At 43.8% G+C, this 20,737-nt stretch overlaps 1 protein-coding gene across 1 annotated transcript in view; it reads right to left on the bottom strand.

Moving 5' to 3' along the window:
* ITPKB (inositol-trisphosphate 3-kinase B) overlaps positions 1 to 20,737 on the bottom strand; it is an 83,746-nt gene that overhangs the window by 12,137 nt on the left and 50,872 nt on the right. Inside the window, exons 3-4 of the mRNA XM_083434431.1 lie at positions 3,173 to 3,272; positions 2,079 to 2,292 (exon numbers count right to left, since the gene is read on the bottom strand). Of these exons, the coding sequence (XP_083290557.1) occupies positions 2,079 to 2,292; positions 3,173 to 3,272 (314 nt within the window). The remainder of the gene's footprint in view (positions 1 to 2,078; positions 2,293 to 3,172; positions 3,273 to 20,737) is intronic.

Raw genomic sequence — 20,737 nt, forward strand, 5'->3', positions numbered from 1 at the left:
TCAGCGCAAACAGATTCCAAGCCAAACAGAGCAAACAGCATTTTTCCTCACAACGAGTAAACTCACGATGACACCGGACAGTGGATTTCTTTATCCTGGAAAGGGGGCTGGGAAGAGGGTGGCTCAGTATCTAAGTTGCCACTTCAGCTAAAGTTTCTCCAGATATGCGGCTCACTGAAGACATTTTCTTCACAGGTAAACATCAAGACTTTCATTTTAATCTCCCACACTTAAATTAATTTTTAATAATAATAATAATAATAATAATAATAATAATAATAATACTGTATTTTTCATCCTGTAGGACGCACTTTTTCCCCTCCAAAAATGAAGGGGAAATGTGTGTGTGTCCTATGGGGCGAATGCAGGCTTTCGCTGAAGCCTGGAGAGCGAGAGGGGTCGGTGCGCACGACCCCTCTCGCTCTCCAGGCTTCAAGCAGCTCTCCGCAAGCCATGGGAGCCTGTGCTGGGCTCCCGCGGCTTGCGGAGAGTTGCCTGCATGCTGAAGCCTGGGCGCGCTGAGCTTCGCGCAGCTCTCCGCAAGCCGTGGGAGCCGGGTGCCAGGCTCCCACGGCTTGCGGAGAGTTGCCTGTTCTGGGGGCTGGGGTCAGGGGAAGCTCGGCCTTCCCCCGCCCCAGCCCCGCGCCTGGGGGGAAATAAATGTTTTCCCCTTTATTTCCCCCCCAAAAAACTAGGTGCGCCTTATGGGACGGTGCGTCCTATAGGGCGAAAAATACAGTAATCAGGAGACCCCTTTTGCATTTTGTCATGGTCATGTTCAGAAGGAATTTGAGACTGAATGGCAGAATTATACATTTTAGCTTATGAAAATAACCTGACAGACATGATATAGCCCACTTATCAGGAATTCCCACAGCCAACCTGGTTTAAATAACCTTAGGTGAGGACTGCACAGTATTCACCCTCTGCTCCAATTTACAGCTTACCCACATAACACTATTCAACTGAAAAGTACGGTCTTCTAAGGACATCTTTATTACTATATTCACTTCTGAGCCAAAAGGCCTAGAAGACAGAGCAAGCCCTGCCATTAGGGAAAGTTATTTCATTTATTACTTTTGTATTTTTACTGACAACTAGTGGGAGAGGTACTTGTGGGATTTTCTGCCTCAAATGCCAAAACAATATCGCGGTATTGTGCATTTTGACTTGGTGTGGAGACAGGGTGCTCTAAGCTGATCTGCCTCAGGCGGCAAAATGCATTGGAACAGTCCTGTCTATACTGGTGCTATGCTTGGCTTAGTGGTCAGATCTGTACCATTTTTTAGGAAACATATGAAGTATGGGGGTTTGGTTTCAAACTGACAAACTGGAATGTGTCCAGAGGAGGGCAACCAAAATGGTCAAAGGCCTGGAAACGATGCCTTATGAGGAACGGCTAAGGGAGCTGGGCATGTTTAGGCTGGAGAAGAGAGGTTAAGGGGTGATATGATAGCCATGTTCAAATATATAAAAGGATGTCACATAGAGGAGGGAGAAAGGTTGTTTTCTGCTGCTCCAGAGAAGCGGACACGGAACAATGGATCCAAACTACAAGAAAGAAGATTCCACCTAAACATTAGGAAGAACTTCCTGACAGTAAGAGCTGTTCGACAGTGGAATTTGCTGCCAAGGAGTGTGGTGGAGTCTCCTTCTTTGGAGGTCTTTAAGCAGAGGCTTGACAACCATATGTCAGGAGTGGTCTGATGGTGGTTCCTGCTTGGCAGGGGGTTGGACTCAATGGCCCTTATGGTCTCTTCCAACTCTATGATTCTATGATACAGCAATTTAAAGCCAGCCTTTCTTGCTACCTTAAATCCATCCATCCAAATGGCTGGAAAAAGGCTTCACCCTTAGAGCCTAGCTAGGTATTATGGAGATGTGTGGCTGCCGCCATCTTCCAAGTAAATGCAGTAACAGAAATGTGTGGCATGATGACCTCATGCTCAGCATTTTCCTGCCTCCCGTGGGGGAGCAGAAAGGCATTAGGCACTGCAAGGTGAAATCATGCTTCTGTTGTTACTGGATGAAGCTGGGGAAGAGGCAGGTTGTGCCTTTAGCTACCAAGGGAAACTGACCTGACTCCCATCTTGCAATCCATGACACAGGGAGAGTCAAAGTCAGCCAGGAGATCTTCCATCTGGTTGTAACGCTCCCCATCCTTCACTATGTCCCCATGGTAGGCAGGAACATACGGCTTAAGGACATCATTCATCAAGCGGTCCAAGCAGCGCTGTTCAGACTCGCAGTGCTTCTTCAGTATCCTCCCATTAGCTGCAGCTTTGAAGCTACCTGAGAGACAGAACAAAAAGTAAAGGATAACAGTGAGTTTTCCACTGGGTACGGAAAAGGTTTCACGCAGGCTTGTTCCCTGCCTCTAACAAAATGGTTAAGTGCAGTGGCATCAAATAGTATTTCCAGGCACAACGCAGTCATGTTTACTTCAAAAAAGATCCTAGTTAGCAACTCCAGATCATTCAGGGGCACATGCATGTGCACATGTTCAAAAGGGTGAGGTGCTAGAAGATGCTCAGATACGCAAGGGAGTGCTAATACATAATGGAAAACTTTCAGGTTATCTTTAGTGTACCCTTAAACATCAGGCTGAAAGGCTAGGCAACTGGAAAGCCTGGAAAACAGCAGCGAAGTCTGGTTCCTAGGTTAAAACTCTAGGTGAATTTCTCCATTCTAAGGCCAACTCAACAATGGAATAAGCCTCCTTGAGGGTTTTCAAGGCAAGGTTGACAACCATCTGCCAGGGATATATAGTCAGGCTATTCTGAATAAGAGAAGAGTGTTGGCCTGGACTGGATCCCAACAGATTTCAAACACTGTTTGTTTCGGAGCAAAGACTTGCTCTGGCGAGGACATCAGAGCATTTTGGTGGCAGAAGTTATGTGTCCTTTTTCTGTGGCTCAGACATTAGCATTCATCCTTGGGCCATCTATTACAGGTGCCACAGATTTCCCGAGGTTTGTACACACCCTAGCATTTGGCTCAAGCCACCCCCACGAAACGACCTAGCGCAAGCACTTATGTTTCAATTTCCAGAAACAATTTGCATTAAGGTAGCTAATTATCTTAATCCACCAAGAGACTTCCGAAACACTTTCTCTTTATCAGGCGGGAGTTTCCCTTTGAGGTTACACAGCACAACCTAAATCTTCTGTACCTGCGTGCCCTGCTAGCTGGATCCAGGGATATTTCTTCTTGAAGGACATGACGAAAGGAGACCAGTGCACCATGTTCTTGATCTTCCGCCATGACTTGCTCTAGAAAGGGTGAAAAACAAGTATAGTTGACACAAACTGTAATCCCAGTAATATCTGACCTAGAGACAGTGGTTAAATGTGAAAGGGGAAACACTGGTGAAGAACAAGCTGAGGCAGGAAACTAAGTCTATGTTACAATAAGCAGCTAAATAATCCAAGGATTGACCAATCATCTGTTGTGTGCCCCACCTCTGAAGCTATATACAGACGGTCAGTCGTTCACAAATTCGTTATATATGTACACACTCATTCAACTTCCTGTTCCTGTGTGAATTTACAGAGATGAGAGAGAGAGAACAAACAGCTTGCTTCAAAAAGAAAAGGACACCGTCCTATTAATACAAGAAAGGGGGAGGGACAATGAAGAGTGTTCACCTCTTCCTCTCCAGGCAAGAACTGAATTACTGTGCACACGCCCTTGAGAAATTCTCTGCCCTTTTGTATTTGACATTTGTTTTTGCCGTGTCCCTGAATCCAGGAACCTATTTTTGTTCTCCTGAGAAAGACATCTGCTTTCGCCATTAGTTCTGAGTACACGAATGTCACTTTGACCAGAGGAAGTACTACCCACAATGATAACAATTTCACCTTTGATTAAGTGTGTCTCTCGTGTGTGCACATGAGCCCAATTTGGGGTACGGTGGGGTGGGGAGAGGCAGAATAGGGCTATGCGCTGCATGAAGAAGTACTTTCTTTTATCTCTCTCAAATCTTTCAATATCACCTTCATTGGATGTCCACAAGGTCGAGTGTTAATGGACAGGGAAAAAAAGCATTTCCTTGGTAACAGAAAACAGGAATAAAATAAAATAAAGTTTTAAATTATACTCCTGCGATTGGGGATGACGACTATCAGTTACACAATGAGAAAGACATATAGTTCAAACATGGAAGGATAAAAAATACCCACCATTCATTTCTCAAGAGGCTGAACATCTTACTGCCCTTGCTACATTTGAACATATATCTTGTAATCATCAATCAATCTCTTCTGGATATCTATTTGGACATATGGACTCTGCATGTTTGAATTAGGATTGATGGATTATTCTTACTGTTAGTGTGAGCTGACGTCGTTTCTTTCTTTTTTCTTTCTGTTATATTTGCAACAAAACATATATTTAAAAAGAAACTAGACAGTCTTAATATTAACAAAAGTTGCAATTAATTTTAGGTGGTGTGTAATGGTTCCTTGCAACCATAAAAGGTGCATACCCAAGATATTTTTAACTGATCAGCTTTTTCTGTCCTAATTTTAGCAAGATGAAGAGTAAAAGGGCAGATTTCTCCTCCCCCCAACCCCCCCGCCTCTTTTAAACAGAGAAGTTGAGTTAAAGGTTACAAGTATGAAATCATGGTAATAACTGGAAATTAAGATTGCAATCTTATACTGTACAGATTTATCTGGGCATAAAGCTCGCTTCAGAGGAGTCTCCTCTTATGGGCAAAGTAGAACGTAGCCCTGCCATGATTCTGTCCCCCACAAACCCTCCAGAACCACAGTTCAGTCTTTCTCCTGTCACTCACAACCATATTTATACATTTTCAGGCCTATGACAGCCCAGCCTAAGCCAATCAAAACCATGCATTGGATGTTGCTCTTTCGGCATCTGCATAGTTCATTTGCTTCCTAGCTTGTTTCCGTGTGAGTGAGAAAGAGAGGGGAAGAAACTCAATTTTATCTCCTTTTTTTGGCCACATTGCAGAGGACAGAGAAGAAGAACTCTCCACAGGTTTCCCTGGTTTTAATTTAATCTCTGGAGCAACATGCATAGTTCAATCCTATTAATACTTACTTGGAAGTCAGTCCCACAGTTATTCAAAGTTTTTTTAAAAAACCAACCAACTACGTAGGGTCAGGTACCAAGTTAGCAAAGTTTACAGAAGGAAAGTTTTCCATCCCCCTCTCCTCCTGCCTCAACCACCTGTGCCCCTGGAAAAGCGTCTCCCTGGAGTCACAAGACTCCACACAACAATTTGGAGTGCTCTTGGCAAAGAAGAGGAGACTCACCCCAAATTTGCCCAATTCTGGGCAACTCTATCCTTCTCCATCAGCCCACATTATTCAGGAGAGGCTGTTTGGAGCAAAGGAGGGAGAAGAGGGCAGGCTATTTTCTCCTTCTGTGAGCTTTCTTAAGTGAACTTACTTCAGAACCCAAGCTGTTTAGACTCAAGGAGCAAATAATCTTGAATCAAAGGGTATTATCTATGCATGTGCCACAACCTTCCACAGGCCCTTGCAGTCTTGTGTACATGGGACCACCTGAAATGTGCACGTAAACATTTAGGAGTAGCAATGGCAGGACCAGGGGAGATCAGTCTAGCAATGGGGTTCTTTTACAGAACCAAACTGGCAATTTGTCAGCAGCCTCTCCTTTCCCTCTACCAAGTCCAGGTTTAGTCAAAAGTTGCAGCCTTGCCAAATTGCTGTCAAATGTTTCTGAAGGCATCTGCCTAGACCAACATGTGTGTTTCCAAGAAGACTGCCAGGAGCACTGTACTTTGGCTCTTTTGTTCTATGCTGGCAGAGAGCACAGTTGGATTCCCCTTTTGCTTTTTTTTGTTTTGTTATTTAAGCAGCCCTTTGCTTTGACTGATGTAAAAAAAAAAAGTCTCCAACGAGAGTCTCCAAGGGAATTTGGGCTTCACATCAGTAAGACTCAACTTGCCCAGCAGAGGAATCCTCCTACGAAAACACAAACATAAGTCACTCAGTCCCAGGATAAAAGTGACTGCCAGAGCAGTAACTGCTCTGCTGCCAAGGTTTTGTTTCCTCGGTGGTTAGCAATCATATAGCAAGAGAAAACCTTGAAGCACTTCAAAGCCAGACTGAAATGAAGCAAAGCTATGTCAAGGATAGTACACAAACCATCACGGTATGTTTCCTAAACAATATTGTAAGCAGACTCCTAGCAAAACCAGCCCTTCCCATTGGAAGTTAATAATGCCCCAATGATGAGTTAAGAGTCCTAATGATACCTATGTTGGGAAACTCTACAAACCATGTGTTAAAAGATGAGGGTGGGGGATGAATGGGATATTTGTGTGCAGGACACTGAAAAACTCTTTCCCATGGCAGAAGTACGTGTGGAAGAGTAACATTTAAGGATTTCTTATCTGTGCGTCGCCCAATTGTGTGTGACATATGCACACCAGAGCTCATTCCCTGGGAACAGCGGCATTGTGCGCACACAATTGGGCAATGCACAGATAAGGAGTCCTTAAATGTTAACATTTCAGCATATGCTGCTGCCACACTGAAGGATTTTTAAGGCAGTGGCCTGCACACAAGAAAGGTCGACTTTTATATAATGGTTGTGATGAGCCAAAAGGGTACACCCATATTATCAAACAGGGCCAGATTCAATGAGTGGCTATCAAGTTTCCTCAAAAGAAAAGACCAGATCTTAATGGATTTTGAACTTAGGGGCTTTCCATCGGGGGATATTATGAACAACAACAGGACGAAACTTTTGCTTCTTCAAGGCTCAGGCTTACATGGCAGTTGACACAGTTCTCTAGCAAGAAGAGGGTGTTTTGCTTCACCAACCAATGAATTGTGCTGGGTTTTCTTAAGTCTGAGTTCTTAAGGGCTGCCTCCAGGGGAAGAATTCAGTGCCATGCTTTTCTGATTGTTGCATCCGTGTAAGGCATTTCAGCTTGTCAGACAGAACAATCCCCCTTCTCCTCTACCTGTGCACTCTTCTGGGGGTTCTGGGGTTTTTCCTGACACCCCAAACCAATTTCAGGGGCATGGGGGGGGGGGGAGAAGGAGATAAAGCATTTTGTACAGGCTTGCACCGATGTGACTCATTAGTTGAATCCTGCCCTGGGCATTTCTTTGCAGGTGCATTCTGCAACATGTCACTGATGCAATAATAGTGCATTAGTAATGTATTTATACTGGACTATCCACACACCATTCTGCTTTATTAGTTGTTCTGCAACACTTCGCCAATGTTACTGCATTATTGCTGTCTGGAGGGGTGCTCTTGTATCGTAATTCAACAAAAGCAGGGCAGATGACCCCTCCCTCCATGGAACGTCTGTGGCATAAAAAAGCATGCAGGATTTCAGCAGGACAGCATGGGGCACACACTCTGACTGGAAATGGCCGCATGTCCACCACAGGTGCAAAACACTGTTGAATACAGGGCCATGTGCAGCTACCCCGATACCATCATAACTGCAAATGATCATGAACGCACATTAAAAAAGGCACCTCTAGGTCAGCCTTTCATACAGCCCTCCATCACGAAGCTGTTGGGCTACTGCGGCTTCATGCAGAATTCATCTATCGCATCCCTATAAAAGGGAACTGTGCATTTCAACCAAATCAATGCAACAAGATTGCATTATGTGAACTATAACACACGTTTGCTATCCCTGTGTGTTCCTCATTCATAAACAAGGAAGCTTATGAACTTTCTCCCTTCTGAATTTTTGCTTGGATTTGGGGATCCCAAATTAGCTAGTTTTGTTCCTGGAACAGCTCCAAGGAGTTTATGACTTGCTTCTCTTGTAATGCTATAATCTCCTTATGTTGCGGCTGAGCTTCTCATGTCATCTTCAGCTATGCTGGAAAGCCACAAGGAAGCAATTCTCTATTACAGAGAGGTTAAGTTCATACATAAGGGAGCAGTGTGCTTGGGAATTCACCATGGACATTTACAGTCAATCATGGCTATGGAAGCTTTAAGGGGCCATTAGTTCTCAGAGGAAAAAAGCCCTACATCAGCCCATTGTCCTCAAGAGCTTCATTTGTTAGATTAAAACAAGGACTCGTCACTTGCTCAACTGGTGTCTTTCGAGAGGGCAAAATCTAGCCAAATTTTGAATGGTGCTTTTTTGTTGTTGTTGTTTCGTTTCACAATTTATACAATAATAACCTTTCATTCAAAAGCCCTATGAAAGAAATATTGTGCCTGCCTGATAAGAGGTACCACCTTGTTTCTCCTTGTCTTTCCAGAAGACTTTACAGAGAGCCCGTAACTTTGTAAGCTATCAAAAAGTTCTATCTGTCGTCCATGATATATGAACCAACCTCTAAGGTTAGAAGCAGAAATTTGCTGTGCAAACACTTTGCCCTATTGTGTAAAGCGAAGAGATCTAAGAGCATCCAAGAGAGTCCTAAAGGAGGAGACAGAATGTTTGCCTAGAAATGAGTTGACCTATTTTTGTGAGACGACATGGTGCCAGCAGTCATGGCGAATGGGGGGGGGGTGAGGAGCAAGACCATTCCATGCTTATTAATGAAGGTGGGGGCTTTTTAGGAATGAGTTGAGGTTTCTGCAATGATAACATCCTCTCTCTTTCCCCCTCAAAAAATTAAAAAAGCAAAATATCTTCCCTTCCCCGCCAAGCAATAAGTTTTGTTTATTGGCTAAGGACATGGAACAGCAGACTACTCTGCCCATTAACAAGCCTTGGCAGGTAGAAACATCTGGCTGAACAGCTCATTGCTGGAAGCACAGCTTCAAGCCTGGCTCCAGTCCTTAGGAATGCTCTTGTTCTGGCACATACAGAATAGCCCTTACAGAGGCTTCAACCCAAGTGGTACATGACCCCAAGGGCGTGAGCTCCAGTTGACAATTGCTCTCTTACAGCAAAGTTTTGTTTTTCCATTGTCCCAATATTGGGCCCCAGACTAGCCATCATTCCTCCATAAATCAGGAAAGAAAGCTCTGCTCTAGCTTTCCAAAATGAAACTTAGAAGATTTTGGTAAATGATAACACAACCAGCAAGTCCAGTCCTATTTTTCATCTGAGTGAGCACTTCAAGCGGCTGATTGCGGGACATGAGACGGATTTGCTGCCTTGCCCCAAGCAGCAAAATGTCTTGGGGGCAGCCCTAACAATCAGTCCATGTGTGCCAGTATGCACACACAGTTACCCGATGTCTGGGAGTCCCCATGCCAAAGAGAGGAAGAACCACCACCATATGGACTTCAAGCGTCAGGATGAATTTGACCGTGCTGTGGAGCAACCCACAATCTTTCCTTCAACACAGCAGAAAGGCCTCACAGCTGTCTGAACTGCCAGGACTGAACAAGATGCCAAGGCTTCAAAAGTTCACCTCCTGGCACACATTTCCTTGTAAAAAAGGGGGGGCAAGAGGGAAGGGAGGTGGAATTTTAGCACCTCACTTGCATCTCACATATGCCTTTGAGGGACAGGAAAAGCAAGCATAACTATGCCCTATGTTGCCATTCCTCCACCACCCTCCAAAGCTACTTCCAGCTGGTGAAAACATGCAGCCGCAAGCCATAAAGCCTGGACTGAAGTTAAATCCACACAGATAAGGATGCTTTACAAGCTCATAAGATGTGATGTGTCCGACTTAACTTGCTGGTTCTTTCACCTGGCCTTGCTCCTGCAAGAAAAGATGACTGAAGAACATAAGAAGAGCCTGCTGGACCACTGGACCATTTAGTTCAGCATCCTGTTCTCATAGTAGCCAAGCAGATGCTTGTGGGAAACCCACAGGCAGGGATCTGAACACAAGAACATTCTCCCCACCTGCGGTCTCCGGCAACTGGTATATGGAACCATTACTGCCTCCAGCTGCAACCTCTGACAATCTTCTCCTCCATGAATTTGTCCAATTCTCTTTTGAAGCCACCTAAGAGCTCCTTGATCTGAAGGCATTAGTAGGTGATAAGGACTGTCTCCATGTGCAAAAATCTCTACCTGCTGACTCTGCTTGCCAATTAAGTACCAACAGCGCATGTGCGGAGGCAGTCGTATGCACGCTTTGTATAATTTTCAAAAAAATAAAAATCCAACCCAGGAAATGCTCAAAAACACACAGGCAATTATAAATTTGCTCGTGTAGTTTTCTGGTTAGGAGTCTGGCCGGAAGAGAAAAGAAAGCAATTGTAAATTCTCGGCAGACACTTTTTCGGATTGTTGCAACAAGTGCTATAGAAATTTTTAATGTGGTTTGCTTGTGGAGTTTTCTGGGATGATCAAAAGAAAGTTGTGTGTGTGTGTGTGTGTGTGTGTGTGTGTGTCGATATTTATAACCATGCTCCCCCATTCAGGAAGGCACCAGAAATAGTTAAAAGGACCAACAGAAAATAAACGAAAGCACCGAGGAAGTAGTGGGTGTGTAAAGGGGAGTAGCAGAAAGTGACAAATGATGCACCCAAAAATTTCATAGAATTGGAAGGGACCATGAGGATCATCTGGTCCAACCCTCTGCAGTGTGGTGAGAACCAGTGTGGTGTAGTGGTTAAGAGCGGTAGTCTCGTAATCTGGGGTACCGGGTTCGATTCCCCGCTCCTCCACATGCAGCTGCTGGGTGACCTTGGGCCAGTCACACTTCTTTGAAGTCTCTCAGCCCCCACTCACCTCACAGAGTGTTTGTTGTGGGGGAGGAAGAGAAAGGAGAATGTTAGCCGTTTTGAGACTCCTGAAGGGGAGTGAAAGGCGGGATATCAAATCCAAACTCTTCTTCTTCTTCTTCTTCAGTGCAGGAATCTTTCACCCAACATGGGGCTCAAACCCACAACCCTGAGATTGAGAGCCTCATGCTCTACCAACTGAGCTATCCTTCAGGTTCACACAAGATTTATGTGTACATGGGATGCAGGGAAAGAGTGCAAGTGTACCACTACACTTTCTGCCAAATATTTAAACACAGACAGCATGCTTATCTGTGTGTGTGTGTGTGTGTGTGTGTGTGTAAACAGGGAGCTCTTGTACATCTTATTTAATATATGGGATCCACTCAGCTCTTCCTAGCAGGCTTCCATAAAATAAAAGCTGATCTACAAGTACAGAAAAAGTGTGTGGGGTTGGTTGTACCACTTCTGTCATGTATGCGCCACCCCCCATACCCAGTGAAAAGGGGCTAATGTCATGATCTAACAAGGATCTTGAATTTGCCCAGTGCCTTTCAGGTGTTGTTGGGACTCCCAAACACCATCAGCCCCAGCCAGCCTGCCCATAGTTAGGATAATGGGATTTGTAATCTACCAACACCTAACTCTAGCCTATTTGAAAAGTCAGAAGTTTGCACATTCTACCACCTCCAAAGTACTCAGTCAAATTCTTGGGTTAATTTGAGATGATTCATGGCAATTGGGACATTGTTGTTGTTTAGTCGTGTCCGACTCTTCATGACCCCATGACTCTTCATGACCCCATGACCCCCAGAGCATGCCAGGCACTCCTGTCTTCCACTGCCTCCCGCAGTTTGGTCAAACTCATGTTTGTGGCTTCAAGAACACTGTCCAGCCATCTCATCCTCTGTCATCCCCTTCTCCTTGTGCCCTCAATCTTTCCCAACACCAGGGTCTTTTCCAGGTAGTCTTCTCTTCTCATGAGGTGGCCAAAGTATTGGAGCCTAAGCTTCAGCATCTGTCCTTCCAGTCCTTCCAGCACTCAGGGCTGATTTCCTTAAGAATGGATAGGTTTGATCTTCTTGCAGTCCATGGGACTCTCAAGGGTTTCCTCCAACACCATAATTCAAAAGTTTTACCTTTCTAATTATGTGGGTCTTTATTTCAAATGGTTAAGTTTTCAGATTTGAACTAGGTACTACATTAGTAACAAGGGAGATTCTACATTTTAGTGCAAGCAATAACTTTTGTGCAGCTAATAGCCTATCCAGTCTTAAAACTGAGGCATTCCACTTTACTGACTTTATATCTTGAACTAAGCTACAGACTTGTGAAACTGATACTATCTCCGCTGTAAAAGTCAATTAGTATTTTAAGAGTTTATATTTTAAATAATTCAAGGAGTATCAGTGTTTGCTCTCTCACATTCCCCCAAAAAGAACAGTTCCAAAACACTTCTCAGTACGTACCCATACAGATTATAACAACCGGTTTTAGAAATATGTCTGTATTAATTTTTTTACAAATAAAAGAGACTCTTAAAACCAAGTACTGCCGAGCAACCTTGACCTTTTAATTCCTTTCAAGGCCTTTTAATTCCCTGTGGTTTATATTTGACATTAGCTACGTTAGTGTTTGGACAGCACTTTAATGATTTAAAGTGCTATTTGAAGTTTTATTGTTTTGCAAACTTCAGGAATGGAAACTGCAAATGCTGGTAAGTGTGCTAAAGAGCTCATCATGGCCACTGGAGCTTCTGTTAAGTCAAACAGATTGTCTGCTGAGCTTCTAACAGGGATCTAGCTCCAGATATTGCTGGTCTACAGCTCCTGCTATGCCTCTTGGATTTCCCATCAGCCTCTAGAGGACCACAGATTGCCCATCCCTGCTGTATATGGACAAGGCAAAAGAACCCCATTAATTTTTTTCATTTTCATCCAGATCATCAGTTGAAAAACTTATACAACATTTTTAAATATAAGCACAGTGGAGGGGTGCACAAACGTCTCTCTCTCAACATCCATCTCAGAGTTTTACTGCAGGTAAAGGTAAAGGTAAAGGTACCCCTGCCCGTACGGGCCAGTCTTGCCAGACTCTAGGGTTGTGCGCTCATCTCACTCTATAGGCCGGGAGCCAGCGCTGTCTGCAGACACTTCCGAGTCACGTGGCCAGCGTGACAAGCTGCATCTGGCGAGCCAGCGCAGCACACGGAACACCGTTTACCTTCCCGCTAGTAAGCGGTCCCTATTTATCTACTTGCACCCGGGGGTACTTTCGAACTGCTAGGTTGGCAGGCGCTGGGACCGAATGACGGGAGCGCACCCCTCCGCGGGGATTCGAACCGCCGACCTGACGATCGGCAAGTCCTAGGCACTGAGGTTTTACCCACAGCGCCACCCGCGTCCCTTTTACTGCAGGTACCACGTGTAAATACAAGCGACTCCCCATTTATGCAGCAGTTGTGTTCTGGGCCCCTACGTGCATAAGCAAATACCACGTTAAGTGGAGAGCACCCTCTAAACCCCCATTAAGCAACCTCTCTGCCACTCTTTCTCCAATCCATATAAAAAAACCACTCTATCCAAAAATACCTACAACTAGAGTTCTGGGGCTGGCTGGAGGTTGCACAGAAAACCAGTGGTTGCACTACGTCTCCTTATCATTGGCAGTTCATCCTCCTAAAGAAGAATACTCTGAAGAAGGCGCTCAAGGTCTTACAGGCAACTAGACTCATAAGGGGAAGAAATGGTCTTTAAAGATGGTGACTTAGTACTGATCTAACAGCCTTTGAAAAGGTATGGGGAAGCACCTCAAGAGAACCCTAGTACAGTGGTACCTCGGGTTACAGACGCTTCAGGTTACAGATGCTTCAGGTTACAGACTCCGCTAACCCAGAAATAGTACCTCGGGTTAAGAACTTTGCTTCAGGATAAGAACAGAAATCGTGTGGTGGTGGCGCGGCAGCAGCGGGAGGCCCCATTAGCTAAAGTGGTGCTTAAAGTTAAGAACAGTTTCAGGTTAAGAACAGACCTCCGGAACGAATTAAGTTCTTAACCCAAGGTACCACTGCATCAGCACAAAACTAATAAATTTTTGCTTTCAAATACTCTCAGAACAAACCAGCCAGCATTCTTTACTGGCCACAGCTACAAACCAACATTCAAAGGAAGTCCTCATATAGTCCATGAGGTCGCAAAGGTGCTGTGGAGGTCAGGGTTCTCCACAAAGTGACACAGCTGATGCATTAGATATAACATATAATGAAAAATAGTTCCTGGCCCTTGCTGCCACACATTTCTCCAAATACTGCAGTGGATTCAAGAGGGCACTTAAGCTGCATACCTGGACGATAAAAGTAATGCAAACACACACCTTCTATTGCAAGCAGATTGCATGGTTCCAGAATCTCTAGCCACAACTATAATCATTTCCATCTTGCCTGGATTAAAGTTAAACTTGTTAAGGCACATCTATCCAACCACAAGCTCCAGTTACTGATTCACAAAAGATACAGCTGCTGCCAGCTGCTTTGCTAAAAGAAACAGAAAGGTGGATTTTATTATATTAATTATATCAAATCTCAAATGTACGGACAATCTCTTATTGCAGCTTCTTATGGACATTAAAGCATAGGGGACAAAATTTGATTCTGTTCCACCTGCTACACTGGCCATGAGACAGAGCAAGTCTCTCTGCTGATCACCTTATGAGCTTGCTTTAAAAAAAAAAAAAGCAACACAAAATCAGTCCAGTGCCAAACCTTCAACCCTGACCCTATCATATGTTCCAGATGCTACAATACTTCCTTTTTTGATAGATTTACAAGCTTGGTGGATCAGGGCAATGCTATGGACATAGTGTATCTTGATTTCAGTAAGGCTTTTGACAAAGTCCTCTATGATATTCTTGTGAAGCTGGTAAAATGTGGACTGGACAAAATAACTGTTATGTGGATTTGTAGCTGGTTGACTGACCAACGCCAGAGTACTCATTAATGGTTCTGTGTCATCCTGCAAAAAAGTGACAAGAGGGGTGCTGCAGGGTTCTGTGGTGCAAAACTAATGCTATTCTAGGCTGCTTCATATCTAGGCTGCATCTAGACATGATTGTTGTTGTTGTTTAGTCGTTCAGTCGTGTCCGACTCTTCGTGACCCCATAGTCAGAGCACGCCAGGCACTCCTGTCTTCCACTGCCACCCACAGTTTGGTCAGATTCATGTTTGTAGCTTCGAGAACACTGTCTAACCATCTCGTCCTCTGTCGTCCCCTTCTCCTTGTGCCCTCCATCTTTCCCAACATCAGGGTCTTTTCCAGGGAGTCTTCTCTTCTCATGAGGTGGCCAAAGTATTGGAGCCTCAGCTTCAGGATCTGTCCTTCCAGTGAGCACTCAGGGCTGATTTCCTTCAGAATGGATGCGTTTGATCTTCTTGCAGTCCACGGGACTCTCAAGAGTTTCCTCCAGCACCATAATTCAAAAGCGTCAATTCTTCGGCGATCAGCCTTCTTTATGGTCCAGCTCTCACTTCCATACATCACTACTGGGAAAACCATAGCTTTTACTATACGGACCTTTGTTGGCAAGGTGATGTCTCTACTTTTTAAAATGCTGTCTAGGTTTGTCATTGCTTTCCTCCCAAGAAGCAGGCGTCTCTTAATTTCGTGGCTGCTGTCACCAGACATGATAGGCATCTTCAAATATCTAAATGTTTGTTGCATGGAAGATAGAGCAATCCCCCCCCCACTCCATCTATGATCTAGCTGAGATTCCTGCATTGCAAGGAGTTGAATTAGATGACACTCAGGGTCTGTTCCAACTCTACAGTTCTATGATTCTATGTCATGTTGCAGTGTCAAACTCTAATGAGCGTTTTTTAAAAAAGCTTTCCTCTCTCTCCTCTCCCTGTGTGCCCCCAGATTGGCTTAAAGGGGTGCCAGGAGAAACCCCAGAACAGCAGGAGAGGAGAGAAGGGCTCATTCCATCTGGAAAGCTGCAATGCTTGCACACAGAACTACTGGAAAAACGCAATGTTGAATTCCACCCTATTACATCAGTCCCTTTTGGCACTGAACTGTCACTGGCTGTGCACTAAAAAGCTTTCCCAGACTCCCTGCTTTAGGAACAGTCCATCAAGTATGAAACTAAGTCGATCTAGCAAGCTTTACACTAGTGTACAGAAAAGAGGAACAAAAATCTTGCAACCCTACCCATAACGTGGTAGAAACAGAACCAGTATTGTAATAGAAAGTTCCTGCTCAGTTGATCACAATAGCACAGGAGAGGTTAAAACATTTCTGTTTCAGAAGTGGTGCAAGTTGTCTTAGGAGAACTGACAGAACTATGACTTGCATGGAATATTTCTAGTTAACCTTACATACAGCAGAACTCTAGTAAAAACAAAAGAAGCTATTATTCATCAACTTATATCCCATCTTTTGGCCTGATTCAAAACCACAAGCTTGTTTACAGGTGGGACTCAGGTATGGTGCTCTCATTTCTGCGCACTCCTTGGGTTAACTTCATCCTATATTTTTAGGGCTTAATGTATCAGAACCAGTACCTTATATTGTGGCTGAAAAGCTAAGTGACACCCAATAAAATTCCTTTGGAACTGGAATGAAGTGAATGTAGAAGTTAGTCCTGGCCAGGATGCCACATTTATAGCCAGTTGTCCAGTTGATGTATAATTGTGGTCAGACCATCTTAGGACAAGGGTAGTCAACATGGTGCTCTCCAGATGTTGTCAGACTACAACCCCCATCAGCCCCAGCCAACATGGCCAATGGTCAGGGACAATGGGAGTCGCAGTACAACAACATGAAAGGCCCTATGTTTTCCACCTGTACTGTAGGAGAAGACAGAGCTAGCAAACCAAAGCTAGCTAAAGACAGTCCTGGCAACAGATGCCATTTGAGCATCCAGATGTAACGCTAGGTCTAGGAGCACATCACAACCACCAACAAATTATACTCAAGTCGTATCAGCAGTAGCTCCCATGTATATTGACATGGATGGTAAGCTGAGAAACCACAGCTAATTATGAAAGACCTAGGTGCAGGCACGCAGTATGGTTGTATGGTAAATCCATAACAAGGAAAGCTGCCTTTACTTTGCCCCTTTGAGTCATCCATCTCTTGAAAGTAAACAAATCATGTTCAGAAATTCTCAGCACAAAGCAATTTGATTTGATTTCTGGAGTCTTAATCAAGACTTCTGGGGAGTCATCATATGTCAAATATCTACCCAAAATATTGGGGGGGGCGGACTAAATGTTCTTGCATACAAGAGGAAATTGTAGTTTTAAAAATATGAAGCTAGTTCATGTTGTAAACCTGAAACAAGGAAATCATTTACACTTTTGTATATTCAGGATCTCCCCCAAGGCATTTACAAGGGGGATAAGAGTACATTTTTCAGCTTTAGTAGATCTTATGCCGACCCATTAGATGTGGTAAAGAAATTATTCTCTAACCTAAAGAGGAAACAGGAAAGTGGAATGTTTTAGCATTAATAATAGAAAAGCATTCAAAAGACGTGCAGATGCCTGCAGAGTCGCAAAACAATGCTGAGATAACAGTCCAGGAACCATTCTTGCACAATCTATTATTCTGCGTAGGGTGTGCCCATTGTTATTTATTTATCCATTAGTATCTGGGCCTTCCGCTACAGAGTTTAAGGAAAGTAAGATGGAATTTTCCCATTTTATCATCTCAGCAACCCTGTGAGGTAGGTTGTTGCTGAGAAACAATGACTTGCCCAAACCTATCAAGAGAGCTTTATGGCTGAACAAAAATGTGAACACCGTTCTCCCAATAGACTAATACATCAAAAGCAAAACAGAACATCTGAGCCTCACTTCCATTTTTGGTCAATTAAAAAATACAGCAGGGAGCCAGATAAATTTCTTAATGTTCCCCCATCTAATCACTATTAATAATGATAATAAATTCATTAAAAGCTGAAAGACAGCTCACCAGGAGGAAAGGCCCATCTGAGCCTCTTTCCTGCTATATTATTTTCTACTTGTGGGGAGTTCTTAAAACTTTTTAATGCTTCCATATGTAATCTGTCAACCTGATGCAGCGTAACTTGGGCAAATGGAAAGAGAGCAATGTGTATTCATATAGTGACATGGCACTTTCCAAGTAGTGGAGCAATTCCTTTCTATCATACTAAGGCTGTACATTTGTGAAGACATATGGAGGAAGATGATTATCAAACAGGTACAGCCTTAGGGCTTAGCTTCTTACAGAAAACATCCTGTCCCCATAGCTTTATTAGGGCAGTATTTTGGAAACTCTAGCATTTGACTGCTCAGTTATTACTGAATCATAAAACTGTAGAGTTGGAAGGGACCCCAAGGGCCATCTCACCCAACTTCTAAAACAGGTGGCCATCCAACCTCAGCTTAAAAACCTCCAAGGAAGGAGAGTCCACCACTATCTGAGGGGGACTGTTCCACCATCAAACAGCTCTTACCAACAGAAAGTTCTTCCTGATGTTGAGTTGGAATCTCTCTTCTTGTAACATAAATCCATTGACTTGAGTCCTACCCACTGGAGCAGAAGAAAACAAGCTTGCTCCACCTTCCATGTGGCAGAGCTTTCGATATTTGAAGATGGCTATCATATCTCCTCTCATTCTCCTCTTATCCAAGCTTAACATAACTCCCTCAACTGTTGCTCATAAGGCTTGGTTTCCAGACTTTTGGTCATCTTGGTCACCCTTCTTTGCACATGTTCTAGCTTCTCAATACCCTTCTTAAATTGTGGTGTCCACAACTGGCCACAGTACACCAGGTGTGGTCTGACCAAGGCAGAATAGAACAGGACTATTATGTCCCTTGATCTGGATACTATATTTCACTGGACACTATATTGTGTATGGATTATGGTAGCAGGATAAGAATGGGATGGGTTGCATGGTGTAATGGACACAGCATCAAGTTTGGATGTGAAAAAAAGATGTTCTGCTCACCATTCACTGTCTCATCGTAGTCTCTCATTTTTGTGAGGCTAAGGGTAACCAAAGCACTTTATCCACTAGAAAACCAGAATGAAAGGAATCTGAATTCTACACTCTTTCTTTTCAAAAGGGAGCTAGAGATGGACGTCAAATGCAAGCAACTCTGCAGTTACGGTCAAAGCATTGTATGTGGAGATGTCTGTTTTTACAAAAATAGAAAGTCACAAACTACTGAACTCCCCAATTGTTTCCAGCTTCCTGTTACTGGAGATTTACTACAAAACAATTTAAACAACTCTTCATCTGCATTGTTAAGCTAGCAACAGGAAATGCTACTGCCGGTTGTTGTTTTTTTAAAGAGGCTTAACCCCTGCACCAACAATCGGCTGTTGAACATTTTCTGCTTTGTTTGAAAAGCCAGTTAAATTCTTGGCATAGCTTGTAAAGTGATCCTCTGCTGGCACAGAGCTAGCCACAGCGACATCAGGAAGCCCTGGTATTTCCCTGTTCTCCGGCATCTTTCGAGGGGGACACGAAATCGTACCATCAGGCCTGTGCAAAAACTGACAGGCAAACTTGCCTATTAAGAAGTTCTGTGCAGTGACCGGTTGCTAAGCTACCGCATGACGTCCAGGCAGGCCCCGTTTCTACATTTTTCCATTACATTGTCCTCAGTCAAGCTAGCTAGCCTGAACAGGAGGAGTCCCTCAAACAAGTTAGCTCTCTATAGAGATCAGCAAGAGATTACAAAAGCCCCGCAGGGCATTAGCTGCCTGATCACATGAATTTCAGCTTAGGAGTATGACTTGTGGGCACAGCGTGACAGACAATGCACTTGTTGCGGTGTACCCAACTTCTGTTTCCGAATGTGTAGTAAGTGGAACGATGGGAGTCATACTGTAGCTCCAGTGTTAACAGAAGCAGAAGGAAAACATATTGTTGGGATTTCAGAAGTACAAGTTTTCCTAGTGTGGAGCTCACAACAAGGGATGAGGGCAGGGTGGCCACCCGTCTCTAGAAAAATGTGATCAGCATTTTTTTTGGGGGGAGGGGGAACATTTTGAGGACATACTTAGATTCTAAAGCATCTTTGGCTTGCATTGTGTATAGATAAAACAAGGGATGTTACAATCCGGGTTTGGACGAAAGAATTCAAGTTCTTCCATTTTATAAGGACTGGTCCAGTATAGCTTGCTAGAGCTCAGTAAAACTTAAGAAGTGTCCTTCTGACAGGTGGGAGAGGAGGAACTAAAGCAGCAAGTCCCTTTGAAGTCATGCACAATACACTTCCTTCAACAGCTGTTCACATCTGGGATGAGGGCAAATGGTGTCTACATCAAAATGCACGGCATCCACGCAACTCATGTATTAAAATTAATATGTGGTTCTGAATGCCCAGACATACTTGGAAATTTGAGTGAAGATCTGCAGAGGAAAAGATGTTCTGCCTCTCATATGCAAAGCAGTACATTTTTAAAAGCTGGAAATTAAAAGCTACATTTGCATAGCTTTCCCCCAAAACACAGATTTGAATATGCTGTTTGTCCAGCTGTGTAAACACCAAGGCCAGAAAGCCTTCCCCTGTCCGGCTGCTAATATACCTGTAAGATAGGATGTATATCTTCTGAATGGAGAGAGATTATAGCAAGAGGTATTTGAATTATAAATACTATTGCAGCAATATGAATTACAAATATTCCTATTAAAGAGTAGGCAATATTGCTTAGGAATTGTAAAGCAGGCAACAGTGCCTCTCTCTCCAAATAAAATCCTTTAGCTATAACCACAATGTTATGAGGATTGTCTTGCTGACTCAGACAAAGGGTCCCTTCTTCCCTCACTGGCCTCCACCACACTATCAGAGGGAAGCTCCCAAGCATGGCACAAAGTAGATATGCCCTGCCCCCAGTAATGAGAAGTACATGCCAATGTCAGAAAGGGGGGTGGGGACTGGTGGCTGTTTAAGTAAAGGGATGGAATAGAAATGGTTGAATTGAATACTGCATTTATTCAGCCAGGTCACTTCTTTGGAAGTTAGAACTTCAAACATTACATTCTCTCTTGCTTGCTGCATATTCCTCACTTCGTAATTTATCCTTGTGATAAAGGTTCATACAGTCAAAACACATTGGATTCAATAGCAGGTGGGATTGCCAAA

This window comes from Podarcis tiliguerta (assembly GCF_965153285.1).
Source record: "Podarcis tiliguerta genome assembly, chromosome: 3".
NCBI lineage: Eukaryota > Metazoa > Chordata > Lepidosauria > Squamata > Lacertidae > Podarcis > Podarcis tiliguerta.